At 43.0% G+C, this 19,298-nt stretch overlaps 1 protein-coding gene across 16 annotated transcripts in view; it reads right to left on the bottom strand.

The window, feature by feature from the left end:
* Positions 1-19,298, bottom strand: part of LOC146589120 (uncharacterized) — a 77,127-nt gene that overhangs the window by 43,954 nt on the left and 13,875 nt on the right. For 14 of the 16 annotated variants that reach the window (XR_014897256.1, XR_014897259.1, XR_014897260.1 and 11 more), the window contains exons 1-3: positions 18,762-18,967; positions 18,117-18,269; positions 13,986-14,047 (exon numbers count right to left, since the gene is read on the bottom strand). Coding sequence is in view for 4 of the 16 variants with exons in the window: in XM_085316821.1 (XP_085172947.1) it covers positions 13,986-14,047; positions 18,117-18,186 (132 nt within the window). In the remaining 12 variants the exon portion in view is untranslated. Of the gene's footprint in view, positions 1-5,112; positions 5,217-13,985; positions 14,048-18,116; positions 18,270-18,761; positions 18,968-19,298 lie in introns of those variants that run through there. The other 2 variants (XR_014897263.1, XR_014897265.1) reach the window with 2 other exon arrangements.

The raw sequence follows: 19,298 nt of genomic DNA, 5'->3' as shown, positions 1-19,298 counted from the left end.
CATGCAGAACACAAAAGAGCCACGATATGGAGCGTATCGGTGCTTCGTTAGAACTTTACTGTATAAACAACGTGATTCTTGTCCTTACAATGTTGCTAAAACTTGGAGAGGAGACAGAAAGGCCTTCAACCTTCACAATTCTACCTACAGCAAGAACTCCGGGGCAAACCCAACAGAAACAGGGCTAGCAGCAAGAAAAACAACAGAATCCCTGACCTAATTCATTGCAAACATTCACTTACCGAGAATGCCTTAAGCATTTCCAATAGAACCCCCTTTCCTACACATGTTCGCCTATACGAAAAAGAACAAAAAAGCAACCTGAAAAGCTCTCAAAAACAAACCCAAAGAAGCTGCTTTGGTAAAATTTGGGTGAGAGTTCCTAGTGCTTTTTCCGTTTTGTTTGGGATTTGTTTTCCCCACTAAAAAAAAAAAAAATAAAAAAATTAAAAAAAAAATTGAAAATAGACATGTCGTAATTAAAGATAATTCCAGGGGAAAAATATCTATGAGTAGAACAAAAAAAAATCATATCTATATATCTTTATCTCCCACTTTCCAGGTCTGCTGCAGTTCCCCCTAAACTGCTGCTGCTTGCTCCAATCTGCTGCCTGCTTAACAACGGAATGACAGGCAACATCTGTTTGTATAGAAGCCAAGATCAAGCCTTCAAAAATTTTTTGGCTTAGTCGCTTTTTCTTTTTTTCTTTTTTCCTACCTCCCTTCCCCTGGAAAGCTTAAAAAAAAGAAGAAGAAGAAGAAGAAGGAAAAAGTAAAAGCGCACAGCCAGATTTTGAAAGCAACTCAAGTGAGGCAGCAACTATTTTCCCTTGAGTTATTTCAAGGTACAGTACTTCGAGGATAATTCTTTCCTCTCTCTCCACCTGCCATCACCTCCTCCCCTATCCTCCCACCCTTCAGCCTCTCTCCTGCCCCATGCTATTAATAAAGTAACACACAAACTCAAAAAAAAAAAAAAATATATATATATATATGTATATGTATATCCAACGTACCTTGATCACTAAAAGGCCACTCCCTCCTATGGGAGGGAGGGGGTTCTTCAGGAGACAACTAAAAAACATTGAATGGGGAGGGGAATAACGGGACAGCTCAGGGGACAGGCTTGCCATAGTCCTCTCGCCTTTTTTTTTTTTTTTTTTTTCCATTTTTAGAGGCTATAAAATATATGATGCTTATTTTCAAAATAAAAGAAATTTGTTTGAAATAAATATATAGGGAAGAAAAAATCAGCCCAGATCTAAATACAATTCAAGTGACTAACAATGTCAGTCTACTGCCAATTCTGTGGCAAATCGGGAGAAAGCACAATAATTCCACATGCTGAGATGTGAACAACTGGAAAGAAACCAACTCTCGAGAAGTCGCAAGGAGAAGTGTTGCGGTGCCCCCACCCGCCGCCACCCCTTCCTGAGTCTCCCCTGCACCCTCCTCCCGCGGGGGGGGGGGAAATTAACCCACTAATTTAACAAAAGGAAAAGGAGAAGGAAAAAAACAACAAGATTGACAATCGAAGCTATTTAAAAACTCAGGGAATGTTTTATTTGCTGGTGATTTGGGACAAGGCTCCTGCACACACACACACCCCACACGAAAAAAAAAAAAAAAGAAAAATCAGACAAGTTGCTAAGGCGACTTGTGTAAACTCAGCACACAGGCACATTTCTGGCCTTTCCCCCGATATTCCATCTCGTATGCTGATCACGCACCACTGCGGCACGATTGCACCAATGCACTGCATTAATCTTGGCCTTAAACGGGCTGACTGGCAAAGCAAACTGTGTGTATATATCATCTTTCCAACTTAACAAGTTAAAGGCAGAGAGGCTGGTGGTGGGTGGGGAGGGCTGGGGGGAGGCGGGAACCTTCCTTCTGAATATAAAATATAGGAGCCGAGCTTAGTAAGGGAATTTTAAAGAGGAAGCATTATGCAGGCATATATATATGCACGTATATATATATAAAGCTGCAAGCCTGCCAGAGCTTTCTGGACGTCTCTCTCGCTTCGCTCTCTCCCACTTCTTCCAGCGACATCCCACCTCCCCGGCAGATGTCTGAAGCGCTGCCAGATCGCACAACGCCGGCCCCGCGCGCGGCCACCACAAAGCAGCCTAAATAACCGTTTTCTCGGTCTCTCACGCGCACGTTTAGGGAGAATTTGCTCTCCTTGCGCTTTTCGGAAGGGAAGAGGGTCACCCGCGGGCTGAGCGCGGCTCGCTCCCCTTTTCTTTAAGCCCTGCGTGCCCAGTTTTTAAGCCCTTGCGCTGCTTAACACCGATATTCTCAAACCCTCCCGCGCAGGGGCAGCTCAGTGCAACCGCTCACACCTGCCCTTCGCTTTTTCCGCTCACCCCATTTCATCAGACGGGAATTTCGACCCCCCACGCGAGGGGTCTAGCCGCGGACCAGCTCAACGTCCTCCCGCGCAGGAGAAGACCCTTCGCAGAGCGCCGCCCCGCTCCCAGGACCGAGGGCTTTTGCGGAGCTCAGAACGGGGCTGAGCCCCCGTTCCCGCACGCTCCGCGCTGCCGTCCCACCCACCCAGGAGAGGCATCGCCGGGCGGCGGGCACGCCAGCTCCAACGCTCGTGCCCTCAGCCCCGGGCGAGGTGCTCAGCAGCCACCCACCCACTAACGCTTCCTCTCGGCTGCAACGCGCCACGCAAAAGGCTACCCGTGACTAACGCTCCTGGCCGGGCAAAAAGGAGTTCAGGAAGGAAAAGTCTAGCTGGACCCCGAGTGTCACGGGGAGAAAGGAGAGGCTGGCCATCAAGAACAACTCTGCTGATGCCTTCCACTTAACCTGATGATAGTCTCACTCGTGAGAGTATTATCGCAGCACGCGGTGGGGCCAATTCCAGCAGCATACTTTCCTTTGAGCCAGTGTGAGGGCTTTACCAAGAGAGGAGAAAATTATAAAGTTCTAATCATTAATTTCAGGCTTCAAAGCAAGTCAATCTGTGGCACTACGTGCAAGTCAGAGAATGAAATACCTATTTTAAAAATGCCTCTCTGTGGGTTAGTGGTTTCTTGAAAATTGGAGGTGTCTAGAACTCCCCCCTCATTTTTAATCTCTCATCAGAAGATGTGCAGAAAGGTGGACTATGTGACTCAACTGGCTGCTCAACTTTGTTTGGGAAGATTCACCTGAAATAAAAACATCAACGACTGAAATAAAACTATTCACTTAAGAGAAAAGTTTGCTTTTTTTGCCTAAATATCTAAGGAAAAAATAAGAATCTTTATAAAAATACCATCCAGCTTTCTTCTCTGAACCCCTACTGTTACATACACAGAGTAAACATTTCCCTTTCCCCCAGGTCACTCACTTCCCTCATGCAGACAGATGCTCCAAACACAACAGCACGTAGCTGCAGAACGTGCCTGGAGGACACCAGAGTTTAGGGCCACATGTTTACAAACGGCTGAGGTGGGCTTGAAGGCGTTATTGCCCTTTAACAGCCTGTGAAGGAGGTATCACTACTGCTAGAGCAGATCCAGGAGCAGGGATCGCGTCAGAACTTCCCATAGGTGTCAACGCTAAAATCGGTCATTTTAATTTAAAACCTACAAAGGAGATGGTATTAGCTTAACTAGACATTGCACTGAAGTGGATTAGGGAGTGCTCACACGCTCCTTTTCCCTCGGTGAGCTATAGCATGGACAACTGCCTGCAGACGCTAAGACCTTCAACCAGTCCAGTTAAGGTAGGAAGAGGGTATCTGCCTTTGCCTCGAGCGACCCGTCTACGGTTCACCTCCGAAAACCTTATCCCATAAAGCAAATACATCCAAGCTCTGCTGAGGCTGTCTTTCATCACTGAGGTATATGAACTGAGCCCCCAAGCAGTCCTGCCTAGAAGAATACGCTTAATACTAGGCATAGATCCTGAGTACACCGCACCCACAAGGCCTCTATCAAAACCACTGAGCAGAGAGAAGACAAACATGCACGTACAGCCCAGACGCAACTGCAAAGCACATCTTCCAAGGCATACAGAAACTATAGGGCTGAACACACTGAAGAGCTTTTAAATAAACCACCAGGCCCAGTAAGACAGAGTATTTGCAGCGCAGGAATACGCATAGAAAATGGAGAACAACAAGAACTGAGGCAAGTCAGAAAACAGAAATATGCTAACACCAGTGCAGCCCATGCTTTCCTAGTTCCGAGTCCTACGGTTTTCAGAGGGGTTTCTAGTGCAGAGTTTGACTAACTGGGGCCACATTTTTGTTTTGGTTGCAAATTGGAAGACACTATATTTATTCCCAAGTCCCCCAAAGCATCTGTTTCTCTCTAGCTATTTAAGACTTCCTTTTTTAAGACCTAGTTAGAGGTCTATCATTATTTTTAAATGTTACTCTTTGCAGTCACCCTTGCATTTTATCATCATTACATGTGTCATTAGCTGTGTGCCTGAAAAGTGTAATCTGAAGATGAGGGGGTAAAATCCTTGCAGGGGGTCTAAAAGTTACCTCCCCTTAAGCAAATATTTTGGGATAATACCTACCATTTGGTGCAAGCTAGTGCATTCCCTAGGCAAGGAAAAGCAATCCTTTTACAGGTCACGGTTTAAAGTCATCCAGAGATAGAAGACTGTTTGGAAGCATTCACAGAGCAGGCTAAGTCCCCAACAGGGAAGGGAAAGACCCCACTTGTTCCTATCATGTTGGTCAAGTCACAATCATCTGAAAAAATCAGTACAAATGTTATTTGCCTCTCAGTGGAAGCACTGTATCTGCAGCAAGTTCTGCGCTTCCTAAGGAGTAAAAGATGAGGATGTACCACACTATTTCGTGGTCGGACAGTAAGACAGAAGACAGTATGACTTAAAGAGTTACATGGAGTCATGACTACAACAGGCCTGACAGAGCAGCAGTTTTGGACCACTGAAGGGTTGGTATCATGTGACATGAACACAACTCAGGTCATTTAACTCAGCAGCTCTCGCTTTGCTGTTTGTTGTAGCTGATCTACACTGCTACTACTAACGGCCATGAGGATTTTTTATTGCCTCAACACCATTGTGCCCAAGTGACAGGCAAGTAAATGAGATCTACTCAAATCTCCTGCTAGAGCAGGCAAAACCCACCCTTCTTGTCATGTGATGCAGTAGGTAGATCATCAGGCTCCCAGAGACTATGAAGCATCAGCAGCATACTGCTACCACAACACAGGGGGAAGCAGCAAACCATCCTAGAGACCAAGACAAGGAAAGGCACATTTTAGATAGAACAGCAATGTCTTACCGAGAGGGGGAACAACTTTGCACAGTTTGTAGGGGAGCAAAATGGATTTTTGCTTCATGTAACTACTTCTACCTCAATCCAGTTCACAGCTGCTTATTCAAAAGAAAGGTAAGAAAAAAATCATCAGCAGCATCCTAGGCTATACAATGCACCCAAGGATTTGCAATTTTGCTTTCAGTATCAAGGTGCCATGCCATGCCAAGTGGAAGCTTTTATAAAAAAGAGGAGGGGTTGTACTTTGGACAATAATAATCTTCACTAGGAAGATGCCCTGGCTCACGTTAGGAGGTGGGGATAGTGCTTAGACCACAGTGAGCATGTGTGCTGTTTGCCCAGGCTATGGAGCCTCACCCAGAGCTGCTACTGCCTGCCACGCACCCCCAGGGGAGAACGCATGCACACGCCTATACATTCTTTCTGTATTACTCCTTGGAAGCTTCATTCCTTTGGCCATTGATTCACAGAGCTTCAAATTAAGTAGCCCTCCAAGAAATAGTGCAAAGAGACAGGTTGACTTGTATCTCACTGGATTTGAAAATTGGATATATATCATATGAGAAAGACATTTCATTAAATGATGCTGTCATGTTCTTAAGTCTTCAGACTTTCAACCAGGAAACACCACATCCCGAAACACGGTCATCAAATTTCCACGTTATTCTAGATACACAAACCTGCAAGTAGGTATAGATTAGTAGAGTACGAAATACATATTTACAGACCTTCTAATACAAGTCTCCAGCAAACATCTTCCCCTTTCCTGCTTTCCTTCCCTTCTAACACCAAGCTGGCAAAGGTCCTTATCAGGTATATGGACACATAGTCCGCAGCCAAGTTCTCTCTGTCAGATTGTGACTGCCACTTGCTAAGTCCTTCTCCAAAGAAACTGATCACAATAATCCGAACTTCTACATTTAAAACTTACTAAAATACATAAGCATACTAAATAGCTTCTTCTTGGCCTTCCTTTGAGCATTGTTCGTGGATATTCCCTGGGCATCCAACTGAACCTAGAGGAAAATGAATTCTACCTTTGTTTGCTGGTAATGTCATTCTAAACTGCATCATCTCTCACTGACATCCGGCTGAATAAATAACAATAATCATTGTGCCAGTCAAACTTGTCTGAGCTTTTATGCCTTTATTTTCAGATTTTTAAGCTGCTTCTTTCTTGTACCTGTATCTGCTAGAAGACTGTTTTAACTTGAAAATTAAGATTTTTAGATAATAACGTGAATCATGGATCAGGAGCTTTCACTGTTTCAAGTTCTCTACTGAAGTCAGGAGGGCAGAGCACAATGTTTTACAAGCAGAGAATGGAAGCATAGAGAGAACAAGCAATTTTCAGATGACGATAGAGGAAGTATATAGCACAGCCTGAAATTTATCTCATATCTCTTGGTTCTAGTCCAAATGCTTAAACCCCAAGATCATCCTTCAGGCCTAGGACACCAACAAAAAGCTTTAACTCTCATATCATAAGAAGCTGGGGCATTTTTCCTAATCATTTTATACCAGAGGTGGCATCCAACTACACAGCTTAAGACAGGACCCTGGTCTTAATTCCCAAGATTCAAGAGAAAGACAGAGTTTTGGGACCTATCTTCTGGATGACAGCCCACACAGTTTTTAATAACCGATTTAGATGCTGCAAACCCCAGAAATGATATAGTGCTCCACGTATTTCTGCTTTAACTGTCCTATGCCAATTTGCTAGGACCTGAAAACGGTGAAAGAGATTTTTCAGATACAGTATCTTATGGAGAACAGTTGTCCCCCCACCAGTCTTCTCTGCACAACCTCACAGGGGCAAAAAGAGGAAATTTACTTAAATTCTTAGGAAAACCTTGTAAAAAGGTGAGCAGAATTTCAGAGTAACTTGGAAGGAGACTCTTCAACCACAAACCAGCAAGTACTCTGGGAGAAGATTTGTGGGGAGGAAAAAGGGAGAATTTCTACAGTCCAGGAGACTTCCTTTTAATATGCATACAAATATAGCAACCTCATTCCCCTTCAACACAGAACTAACCAGAAAATGAAGTGAAATGTGTTGATTATTGCAGCAAGATTGATGGTTAGGGAGGGAAGGGAAGAGGGGGAAGAGACACGTCCCTACACGTTCAAAATCAAAGCAAGGAGGGTTAAAATGAAGCAGATGTATGTCAGAAAGCTGCCACTCTTATTTGGGAGAGAGGCGAAAAACCCTCATGGCCCCTTGTCCATATCTGCATGGGCCTGAGACTACAGGAAGAGAAAGGACAGGTGAAACAAATGAGGTCACAGCCTCGCACATGTCACGGAGCCGCTTAAGCTGGGGAAGAAAAGGACTTAGCCTCTTTCTGTTTCAAAGAACTCAGAGAAAAATTGTTCTACTGCTTAAGCTTTTTAGCTGCGTGTCCCTTTAGAACAGGGCACAGCGAGCATTTTATCTGATCTCCATTTTCTAAATCTAGGTCACCTCAATCTGTGGCTGTGCTGCTAGTGATACCTCTATGATTCGCCACGTCACCCAGCCTCAGCTTGGAATAAGTCAGCAGCAACTTAGGAAATGCTGAAAGAAATTGCAGCGTCTAATTACTAAATGGAGGAGGGCATAATTGTCCGTGCTCCTTGTAACCTGGTCCCCGCAGAGGCACTGGAGGAAAGGGATTGCCCACTGTTGGGTAATGGACCACTTAGAGAAAAGCCTTTAGGACAACAATCAAAAGTCAAGAAATTCATTTCTGCCGCTGCTGGACACATGAACAGGAGAACGTGTCATCCATTACGGCTGCAAAACTTGCCCCTGGTAACGGGAAACAGAGACAGAACACTGGTTCACGTACTGTCATCAAACTTTCTGGAAATACCTCTGTCTTTCTTCAGAGTCAATTACAGGTCTAAGACTAGTGAAAGTGAAGTCCAAAACTAGCCCTGGGAGTTCAAGTATTGTCACAGCCCCCCATTTCTTGCCTGTGTGGAACTGCCCCTTAAAAAAGGGCCTTAAGGATGGACACCTAGAACAAGGTTTCATCTGTTACGGCAACGTCTCTTACTACAAGCTGGAAGAGGGAGAAGTGCTTCAGACCTGCTTTAGATTAGGAAGAGACAGGAGAAATAAAAAGAGCATCAGACAACAAAATAAAACTATTTTGGTCACTGCCATCTCCCTTATTCTAAATGAAGCAATTGTGGGCTACATTTGTTTTGCATTCATAATTAGCGCACAGAACAGATGGCAAAGGCGTCACTTAAAGCCACACGTCCGACAAAATAACCTAGGCTGCCAGTGCAATTTTTCACTGGGAATAAGGAACACTTTCCCCTCTTCTCCCCACTGAAATATATCCCAAAGAAACAAGGCCAGCAAATGTTCACATCAAGTAGGAGATTCACCGCAAAAAGGAATCCATTGTGTTTTGCAGTGTGCTGATTACTGTCTGAGTGAAGAAAAGGGCAATAGCAAATGGATTGCTACGAGAATAAAAAATAGGAACGGAAACTAGTAATACATTGCCAGCAATGTAACAAGGGGCACAAATAAACATATATTCTCTCCTCCCTTTAGTCAAGGCATAGGCTTGAGCTCAGGACATGTGTGCTCAATTTTATAGACAGCTAAATATGAGACTCTTTATCACTGAAGGTTATCTGTTGTCCCACATCCTTACCTGACCTCTTGGATACTAAATGCACTTATCCTCTCAATACCCATCTCGGATTAAAGGCACTGAAAAACTCACTGACAAAGACGAGAAGGAAGACACAAATGTGCCAACCACCGCACGCAGACAGTCCACAGCCACGGCTAGGAGACACTGTTTCACTCGCAATCTGGAGCAGGGCCAAGGAGCGGGGAATTCATATGTGGCACTCCCATCCTATTTCCTCTGCCACAAGCACAGGCAAGGAATGAGTTATCCCAGAAACAAGTGCTACTAGCTGAAAACATCAAAGCCCTGTTTTCTTGGCCTGTTGGACAGCACTATGCTGCGTCTGGCTTGTGACTCCCAGAATACAGGTATGTGAACATCTTAGAGGGAGAGCTTCTCTGGGGAATCTTTCCTGACAGCCCATCTTGTGTGACAAAGATAAGTCCCTTTGTTAAGTTCTTAACCTCCTACAAAGCCCCAACAATTTAATCGTGGTGAATACCCTTGCTTGTTGGAAAGGAAAAGGAAAGACAGATACTGATACTGTTTCATTCCTTTTATAGTCTTGTGAGGTCTTCTGACAGTCTTGCTGATGAGCTACAAGAGGATTTTGGCATACTGTTCTGTAAGCACTATGGATAAGTTGTTCCCAGCACGCATGACTGAACAGTATCTGGACGCAGAATGATAACAATCATGAGCCATGCCTCTCTCGCACTGCAAATGTGCTAGTAATTGTGAGCTTCAGTAGACACTGCAGCCTAGAACCCTCCTCTCTGATCTATAAATATGCTACTAATCAAGAGTCTTGACCAGCTACTGCAGCCACAACCCTCTTTCTCTCTGATACTGCAAATGTGCTAATAATTTCTATTCTGAAATAGCTGTTGAGGCACGCACTTTCCTCTCCCTGCTGTTTTAAGTATGCTAATAATAATGAGCCTCAGTAATAGTCTAGCCTGCTCAGCTGATCCCTAGCAAAGGAGCACAGGCCTAGAGAAAGAGTACAGACCTCTATGAAAGCACATAAACCTAGAGAATAAGTGTATGTTCCTAGGGAGGAGCACAGACCTAGGAAAAAAGCACGCATCTCTAGGAGGAAGCACAGACCTAAAGAAAGAGCACAGGTCCCCACAAAAGAGTACATTTCCCTAGGAAAGCATTCAGTGGGGCCCAAAGCTACTATCACTACCTCTTCTCTCTGTTCAAAGGCCCTTCCAAAACCAAGGAAGCCTCCTTGGGGCAGAATATCCTAAGCCCCACCTGTCACCCACGTGTCCCCATTAAGAGAGAGATGGGCAGGCTGCCTTAGGCCTTACCCTTCAGCAGCGCTCAGGTCATCATCATGCTCTGAGGAAGCAGAACCCTTCGCAATTCTCCCTCAGGGCTTTCCTTCCTTGATTAACCCCCTTCCTAACTCCCCCAAAGCATGGTTTAGTCCACCATGAGTTACAAACAGAGCCAAATAATATCACCAGAGAGGCACTGGTATTCACGCAACAGGACTGATGTACACTAACAGAGATGTTTCTTCCTGCAAAGCAGCATAGTAACTTTCTTGGGCAATCTTAGTGGAAAATCTCTCCCGCTCACCCTTGACTGGCATAGGAAAGGGCTTAAAAGTTTCAGCCAGCTCCCCAATATTTTCATACACAATATTCAAAACATTCAAATTTAAACAGAGAAAGCACAGTTATGGTATTTTATGAGTGAAAGCACCTAATACAAAGCAGCTATATTAATGCAAGACACAGTTAATTCATCTTCCTAAATAAGATAGTTTTTTGGACACCTTGATCCTTATTTCCACTCTATACTGAAGATTAACTTTTTTTTTTTCTTTTATAACTTCTTTCTACAGTTACCTCAACATTCATAAGTAAAGAGTGGTCTGCAGGAAACAGGCTCCCACAAAACATCAGTGTGGCTTCCCTTCAGCTTCAGATGACATTTGCTTTTTGTTACCTCGGCTAGTCCCAGAGAAGGCCATAAAATCTCCCTGCTTTTGCTACCTGCTCAGCCATCCAAGAAAAGGACCCTTGTGCTAAGCCATGAGGACACACAGCCCAGCGGGCATGACTTAATACCCTCCAAATTTAAAACTGGGCATTTGTTCAAAACCAGTGACTGGCATAACTTTAAACATCCAGGAACTGTTCTAAATACGGGCACTGCCCCAGAACTGCTCCTAGGGCTGTTTTGCATCTCCTGGGAATTCCCTTTAAATATGTAACAGAGAAAACTGCTGCTACCAGTATACTTGTTTCCATGGCTTGCAGGGAGGCCTGTGAAAACTCTGCAGGAGCTACAGCTCTCCCAGGTAAAGTTCCCACTGTGGCAATTCTGCTCCCATGATCTCAGTCTCACCCCACAACATGACCCAGATTCCTTACATGGAACTTGGGGGCCTGCGGTGCCCAAAGGAATGTGTTCCAAGATCTCTGTCTCAACCCTTAGCCAGTCGGTATCCTTCCACACATGTCTAGCTCAGGCTACTGCACAAGATGCAACGGTCACGACCAATCTGATGCAAAGTCCTGAATGTAGACCAAACCATCCTTCATTTTTGCAGAGGACGAAGAGTGAAAGCACTTACTGATGGCACAGGGGAGAAGAGTGCACTACTGCTCTAAGGTTCTCCAAAACTTGAGAGATTAGTGCCTTAACCAGCTGGTTGTCAGCTGTTTTAGTGTCAGGACTCACTGCACATGCTGCTAAAGCTGTGCCCCTGCACAGAAAAAGATGAAAAGATTCAGACACAGAGATGGAGCAGAGCTTCCTGGGGTGCAACCTATAACACAGGCCAAGGAAAGGGGAAACCCCGATTCTGCTCCCTGCTTCAAGAACTACATATGCATTCTGCATTAAATAACCACCGCAGAAAATGCACAAAGCGTCCTTAAAGCAGTGATCTCAGTATAAACAGACATTGAAATAAAATGATTCATTAGTCAAACAGCTAGTTCAAATAGCAAATTCAAGAAGTGGCTAGGTGAATACCTGCTTTGAGACCTTGCTTCAGTCAATATTTATTTATGCATGCAAAGTAGAACAGTGCTAAGAGAATGTCTCATAGCCTGGATTTCAGCACACATTCCTGAAAGGTGGATGTGGGTTCAAATTTCCTAAAGGTAGAAGAGGTAATCGAATCTGGGTGTCCCATATCTGAGGTGACTGCACTAACTCCTGAGCCAGCTGATGAAAAGATGATGGTATCATGACTACTTGCCGCTGCCTACTTCTCTTCCTTCAGTTTATCAAATCCAGTCTTTCAGGTTGTGCAATTTGCCTTGCAAAAGCTCAAGCTAAATTGGAGTATATTATGTTAAACATGAGGGAAAAGTGGTGTTGGGGTAAGAGTTTCCCTTTGGGGGAAAAAATAAAAGGATTTTTCTTCCTTAACCTTCTGACTTTACCACTGACCCTCTCTCCTCCCTCTACATTAAGAATAGCACATTATTTGCAAAATCCAGGGACATATTAATCACACTGAAGTCAAATGTAGTTATAAAAGAACTTCTGAAAAATGGCTACACTTTTAGTTTCCAACAAATTCAACAGATCAACAGGTGTCAAAATATTCGTGCATGAGGCTTACAAAAAGCAAAAGGCATTTGGACCCAGAATCCAACAGCAGCAGAACAAAGCTGGTAGACTTATTACATACACATGCACACACACATTATTCATTAGAGAAGTAGGAGGAGATGAATGTCAGTGCAAAGAGGTGAGTTTCCAGTCTCCAAGGACCAAGTCCTTTACAAATGGGCTGACTGCATCAACTCACCTTAATGAACAGTGCTCATATATGTCCTTAAGCACTGGTTACTAAAGGGTGCCCTACCATTTCCTCATGGCAGGAATTTTACCTGGTGTATATAATAAGGCACCAACTCTACTTTCACCTCCACAGCAGCAATTTTAGCCTATAGGTGAGATTCTCAGAAGTGCCATAAAGTATGCAGTTACCTCATTCCTAGTGTCTAATCATAATTTCAAGAGAATGAGGTAACCATTCTCACCACTAATACATTTATTATCATTGTTCCATCCAATTTTCTTCCTTTCTCTTCATTTCTTCAATTAAATCTATTCACATCTATGGCCGAATATTAATACCATGTATTTATGGCACTTTGAATAATGATTCCCTCAGTGGAAGGCCGCTCTGAACTCCCTCTTGAACTCCAAAGCTCCTGCTGGAGAGATACTAACTTAAGATGAGACGCCTGCAGCCAATTCTCACTCACAAAAGAAAGGATGTGTATTAGGACTACCAGAGCAAAGGCTCTAGGTAGCTTTTGTAGAGATGCATCATGCACCTTAGTGACCAGGGTCAGAAAAGAAGGGAGTCTCCCAGGCTTGATTTTTCACCAGGTCCTTCCCAGCTTGGGCAACTAGTTTGAGATGCCTTAAGAAGGTCAGATTTTTTTTTATTGTCATTTAATAGGAGCAGTTCTCAGAGCTTCTTGAAAATCAAGCCATTACTGACTTTTGCATTTCTGAGTATGTCAAAAAAGGCTAAGAACTGTATATTACCAGTCACTTTTGATAACAAGACTGTGATCTTGCCTCAGGCTTGCGAAATATAGATAAGCAGGTACCCTGATCCCAACATTAAGACTTACTTCCTGATATCCAGTTTAAGTTTCCTTTGGCTTTATTTCTTTGTGTTACTATAAATTCTTGCCCAAATTTCTCAGGAGAGCAGAATTCAAATCCATTAAGATGTACCCATAAATAAAATAACAGTTAATAGGTTACTTAGATAAAGGCTTTCCATCTTAGGGCAGAGGCAAATATTAGCTAATTAATCATCAAGTTGGCATTAACTTATCTTTTGGCACCTACCATAAAATGTAAATCTAAAATGAGCAGTAGGGGGGAACAAAGAAATAAGAAGCCAACAATAGTTTTGGAAACGGATGACAAAATCCAAATGTTCTGCCTCACTGCTGCTAAATTAAGCACAGTGTTATCAGTGCAAAGATTAAAAAAAAAAAGAGATTTTCCTCTGAACCTTAAGTCTCTTCTTAGCTGCACAAGATATCACAGTAGTAGTAAAGACAAGAGAATTTACTCACCCTGAAAATGAGTGGAAATAAATAACGAATCTGTTCAGTTCTTGATTTCCGCAAACGCAGTTCTATAGAGCAGAAAAAAGGAAGAAGAAAGGAGGGCATTAGTCTCCTGTATGCAGCCGTCAGAGCGATCCCCACCACTCCTTCTCTTCCTCTCCCCTTTCCAGACACCATCCAACCCACCTTTGCCTCGCTCTGCCTACAGACTTGTCCCTCTGGAGAGGGCAAGGCAGGGCATGACGGCCAGCCGGCTCCTTCTCTAGCCTGCTGAGCGGAAAGAGGTCGAGCAAGATCCTGGCTTTAGCAAATATTGTTCTAGGAATTATTCTGGTGCAGGAAGAACAAGAAAAATTGTTTTCCCAACCTCCATTAGAGGGTCTCTGTGCTGAACAAAGGTGAAAAAACTTCATGTGCTTTCGGACTTTTCTCCGACTGATTTTGGTTAGCTCCCCTTCAGTAAAACCCACTCTTTCTGAGAGGCAGCTTCCAGAAACATGCATAAGGCTCAATTTACGCATCAGTATGAATATAAGGGATGCACAGTTTTCCCATGATTACATATAGCTGAATTGCACCTTCTCTGTCTCTTGCTCTGTACATTCGTCAGTTAGGTTCCTGCTTGTTCTGTCACCATTTTCTGGGATTTTTCCAGAAGCAAAAGAGGTCTCACAACATCTCTGGCCACATGATACAGCAACAACAGCACAGAAGACATCCGAATGGGACCTTATACTCCCAGACTTGTTCTCCTTGAAAAGCATGATTTATTCTCCCAATTAACATTGAAGTGTGAGAAACCTAGGCCTTAATTTAAAAGCTCCTCCAGGGCTTTGCTATTGTTTTCTACTACTATTGATTCTTGATAGTGTTACTGATTATTACTACTACACAGGATCATTAACTAGAAACTTCAATTTAAACAGATCTGAAGCCCATGTGGGTCAAACTACCTCTGCTGGACTTTCTGTGAGATTTTGGGCAAGTCACATATCTTTCCGGCGCGTCAGATCCCCATCTCTTAAGGTAAGATAGAAAACGCTGCTTTAGGGGATGCTGCGCTATGGGGTGCTGGAATATTATGGACCCCTAAACTATCTAATCATTAAGATAGAGAGAGATGTTTTGATGATCTTTGAATCAAAAAAGAGATCTGCTGCAATGGTTTCTGGATTAGATACTTAATCCTAGTTTTTACCATTGACTCATTCATGGTAAAATCACTTAATCAACCTATTTCAGGTATCGTTCTCTCAGATAAACATGATGGCATGTCCCCTTCAGAAGAAAAATAGCAAGAACAACTAATGCTTTGCAAAATACTGTTAAAAAAAAAAGATAAACATTACTTTTGGCAGTTTTATCTCAAATCCAGATGTGAATGAATAAGAAAAAAAGGAAACGATTATACACATATCTTCCAAAACTACAAATAACAAACACTCAATTCAATTTCAAGTCAAACTTTGTAATCGCTTGTGGGTGTTCATTTGATCAAAGTAATTGTGCTCCTTCCTGCCCAGGCACAGGCAAGTAACTGCCTGGTGAAAGAGAAAGAAGGAAGAATGTGCTCTCTGCACCTCCTGAAAGCCATTTTATTACCAAATGAACGGGGAATAAGGGATGGGTAAAAAGGCAGCATTAAACTATCTTCATTCCTCCCTTTAATTTGAGATATCCTAAACTACCTTTGTCTACAATGACCTCCCAGGAGTCCTACTAGCACCCAAGACTCTAGAGAGTCTCTATAAACCTGGCATTTCCAGAAAGCACAAAAGCATCTGATACAGGGCTGTTCCAGCAGCCACTTGATACCTGGGAAAACTGTGGCTCAATTAAAAAAAAAAAAAAAAAAAAAAAGGAAAAGAAAAGAAAAGAAAAGCCCAATATATTTCTAATCCACAGGCAAACAGACTACTTAGGTATAGCATACAATCCACGGCTTCTCAGAGAGCCCCTACATCCCTGTCCAAAGGAAAACCTGTTATTCTGCCAGATCCACATGCTATCCCTAATATTCTCTTTCCTTCTCTTTCTCTGTTGCCATCATGATATGAAATCCAACAGTTCAGCATGTTGTGAGCTAACACACAAAATCCACCAAGACTTTGATTTTAGCTGCATCAAAGCCAGTTTAGAGGCTGTGGTTTTTCCTCCAACTTGTCCAGCCACAGTGACTCACACATGAACAGTAAAGAGGAGGAAAAAGTTTCTGGATCTCTAAAGAAACAGTTATTTTTATTTTCTTCAAGGAATCTTGCATTCATTAATTTCATTTCAAGAATGAAGTCAGATTTTTTTTTTTAATGTGGCTGGTTATTTGACGAGTGAAGCATTAGATTTGTGAGTTGTTCTGCAAGCCAAAACATGCTCCCTTTCATTCATAACACTGAGCTGCTCTGCGTTAAACAGTCGATTATCATGAATGAAGTGGGTGTAACTTCCTTGAAATCCTCCAAAGACCTGTCAAAGCAGAGCTACTGCAGCTCAGTTTTCTCCTTGAAGCATACAGATCATTGGTTTAATTGTTCCACAATGATCTTGAAATATGCTTTCTTGGTTCAAAGCATTAGGCGGTATCATTTTTTGAGGAGGAGGGAAGGGGAAGGGTGGAGAATGGTGCCTCGGGATAAGAGAGTAAAGTAGGTATGTGTCTCAACCATCAAATTTAGATTTTCTTTTGGAATCTAAATTGAGCTGCATCCAGTTAAACGTGTGTCAGACAAATCCTTACAAATCAAAGCCCTGGCCTGTTTTGCATGGATAATCAAGAGCCTCTTGCTCTTTTTGTAAGAGGAAATGTTTAATCCTAAAGAGAAGAGGACTGACCCTATAGTTAAAAGTGCTGGCCAGTGACTTAGAAATTTTGATTTTGATCCCAGGTCTGCCTTTTCCATCCCATTCCAAACCTTTTGGTGCTGCCCCACAACTACCATTTTACAAAGGAACATGCTGCTGTTGGCAAACTAAATTCATCTGTGAGCCTGTAGACTGAAAGACTGCATATATATATATATATATATATATATATATATAAATAAACATATGACAATCTGTGCCTATGAACTTGTTTAATATAAAGATCCTTCCAAGGATGGCTGCTATCCTTAACAAAAAGAGCTGCTGAATCTCAGCTGTTTATCTTACCACATTTTAGGACACCAGTGGATGGATCTCAGCCCAAAATAAATTGCAACAGTGTCATTAACATTAGACTTCGATCGATCGATCGATCATCTGATCCACGTCAGATCTCTTGCCTAACATTTTTAAAGCTTAGCAATCTAGAGTTGACTACAGGGAACTCGGTGAAGAAAAACAAAAGTACAAGCACTAACACACTTAGAAGGGTTAGTCTCAGAAAAAACACCAGGGAAAGTAGCACTAGTAAAGACTATTAAAATTTCTATATTGCAGCTCAATTTTTCTGCTAAATTTCCTTATTTCAGCCACAACCAAAACAACAACAAATCTTCATGGTAGTTTCAAAATAACAGGTCTTAAACTTCTCTTAACAGTTGCAGCACTAACAAAGGCTGCCATTTTCAGAAAATATACATATATATATATATGTAACCAGTCAGTATTCTGGAAATCTCAAAACTGGCAACCTTCTTCAGCCAGCACCAGAGACAGCACTGCTTCCCACCTGCTCCCGACTCCTTTAGCGCCTCCTCTCAATGAGACGCCCATCTAGAGCATTCAAATTCGACTGAAGACTGGACTCTGCAGACAAGCATTCCCCTCTCCTTAAGACTCCAGTGAAGTCAGCTAACCGTAGCCAAGGCAGGGCAGGTACTCTACGGGCTCCATCTTGTAAAAATCCAAATCCCTTCTTTGCTTATCAGCACTAGGAAACCACAAGAACTGCTCCTGAGGGGTTATTCTGCTCCTATTTAAGTGAACAAAAATTTCGACACTGGCTTAAAGAGCAGCAAGAGCTGGCTGACATACAAGCTGGTCTGACAGGTAGCATTTTAATTCTCATTACTATTACAGGCATGAGGATTCATTTCTCTATTTATCTTTAGCTGGCATTCAATCCTGGATTTAAACCGCATCTGTGGTTGCATTGCTGTGAAATGTATCACTGCTTATGACTCACTCTGAAAAGGACACATTTGTAAACTGACCCACCATTGACAAAATCCTCTCTTTCTTCATTTGTAGGAGGCGAGATGAGGCATAGGTTCCTTGTCTGATTCATTTCCTGAGGAAATTTTTGCTCTATGCATCTTTTTCAGTCCTTTTCAGTCAGACAGTAGTGAAGTGATTAATACGAAATCCATGCTTGACACAGAGTGGAAGAAGGATTCAAATTCTTTTAAAATCGGCGCTTAATTAGTTGCTTAGAAAAACAACCCATTGCCAAAAATGTGTGGGGTTGTTTGTCCCCCCCCAGCTGAAAAAGCTTTTTCAGTTGAAAAACTAATTACAGGCAACAGCACCCAGAGAAATGCACGAAGCACAAATCCAGCACCTTCTGAAATCAGCCCCTCGGAAGCAAGAATTAGTAACCTGGACAGAGCTCCAGGCAACTACAGCTCTCTGCGTCTGCTGCTCGAGCTAATTCATTTACAGCTAGCTCTGGTCCTTTCTCACGACGCAGCAGAAGCCCGAGGAGAGCTGCACCTCCAACACCTCTGACAAACGCAGACAGCGACCAGAAAAATTAAAATTGCCAGAAATCAAAAGATAACACATAGAGAACCTTGAGGAAACTGCAGCAAGTTTCTTGCCAATTTTCCTCTACCTGATTATTCATATCAAGACAGTACTAACCAAGTCCAGAGCGGGAGGTGACTGTGACCAATCCCCCGGGTCTGGAAGGCTGCTCAGAACTTGGCACTCGGGATCAGGCCCATTTCTGCGTCCTATTAGGGTGGACAACATTAGCCTACAGATTTAGGGAGAAAAAGGAAAGGGTCCCCTCCCTGCATTTCTTCTCTCTCTCTCTCTCTCTCTCTCCACATTCTTCTCCTCTTGTCTTTTTCCCTGCGAGCACTGAATGATGGGATTTTTGACATCAGAGGAAAGTCATCCTTTCTCCACTCCCCCAGCTCCTCTCTGCTTCCTCCTTACACACGTCTCTTCGTTTGCATACTACATCCCTACTCAAAGAGTGGGATCAGCTGATCCGACCGCAGCTTCATCTAACTAAGCATCCTAAATCCTGCCCAAAGTAGACCAGCCTGACTGGTTCATTCACTCCGGCAGCCTGCTACCAGCAGGACTTTAAAGCACATTTTGTAACTGCTCCATAGCTGGCACCGACAATAGCAAAGTCATTGTTCAGCCAAGGTAAAGTGACCTCTATTT

The sequence above is a fragment of the Rhea americana genome, unplaced genomic scaffold, assembly GCF_003343005.1.
Source record: "Rhea americana isolate MKP2758 unplaced genomic scaffold, rheAme1 scaffold_48, whole genome shotgun sequence".
NCBI lineage: Eukaryota > Metazoa > Chordata > Aves > Rheiformes > Rheidae > Rhea > Rhea americana.
The sequence above is the reverse complement of the archived record's forward strand: the minus strand, read 5'-3'. Positions and strand labels throughout refer to the sequence as shown.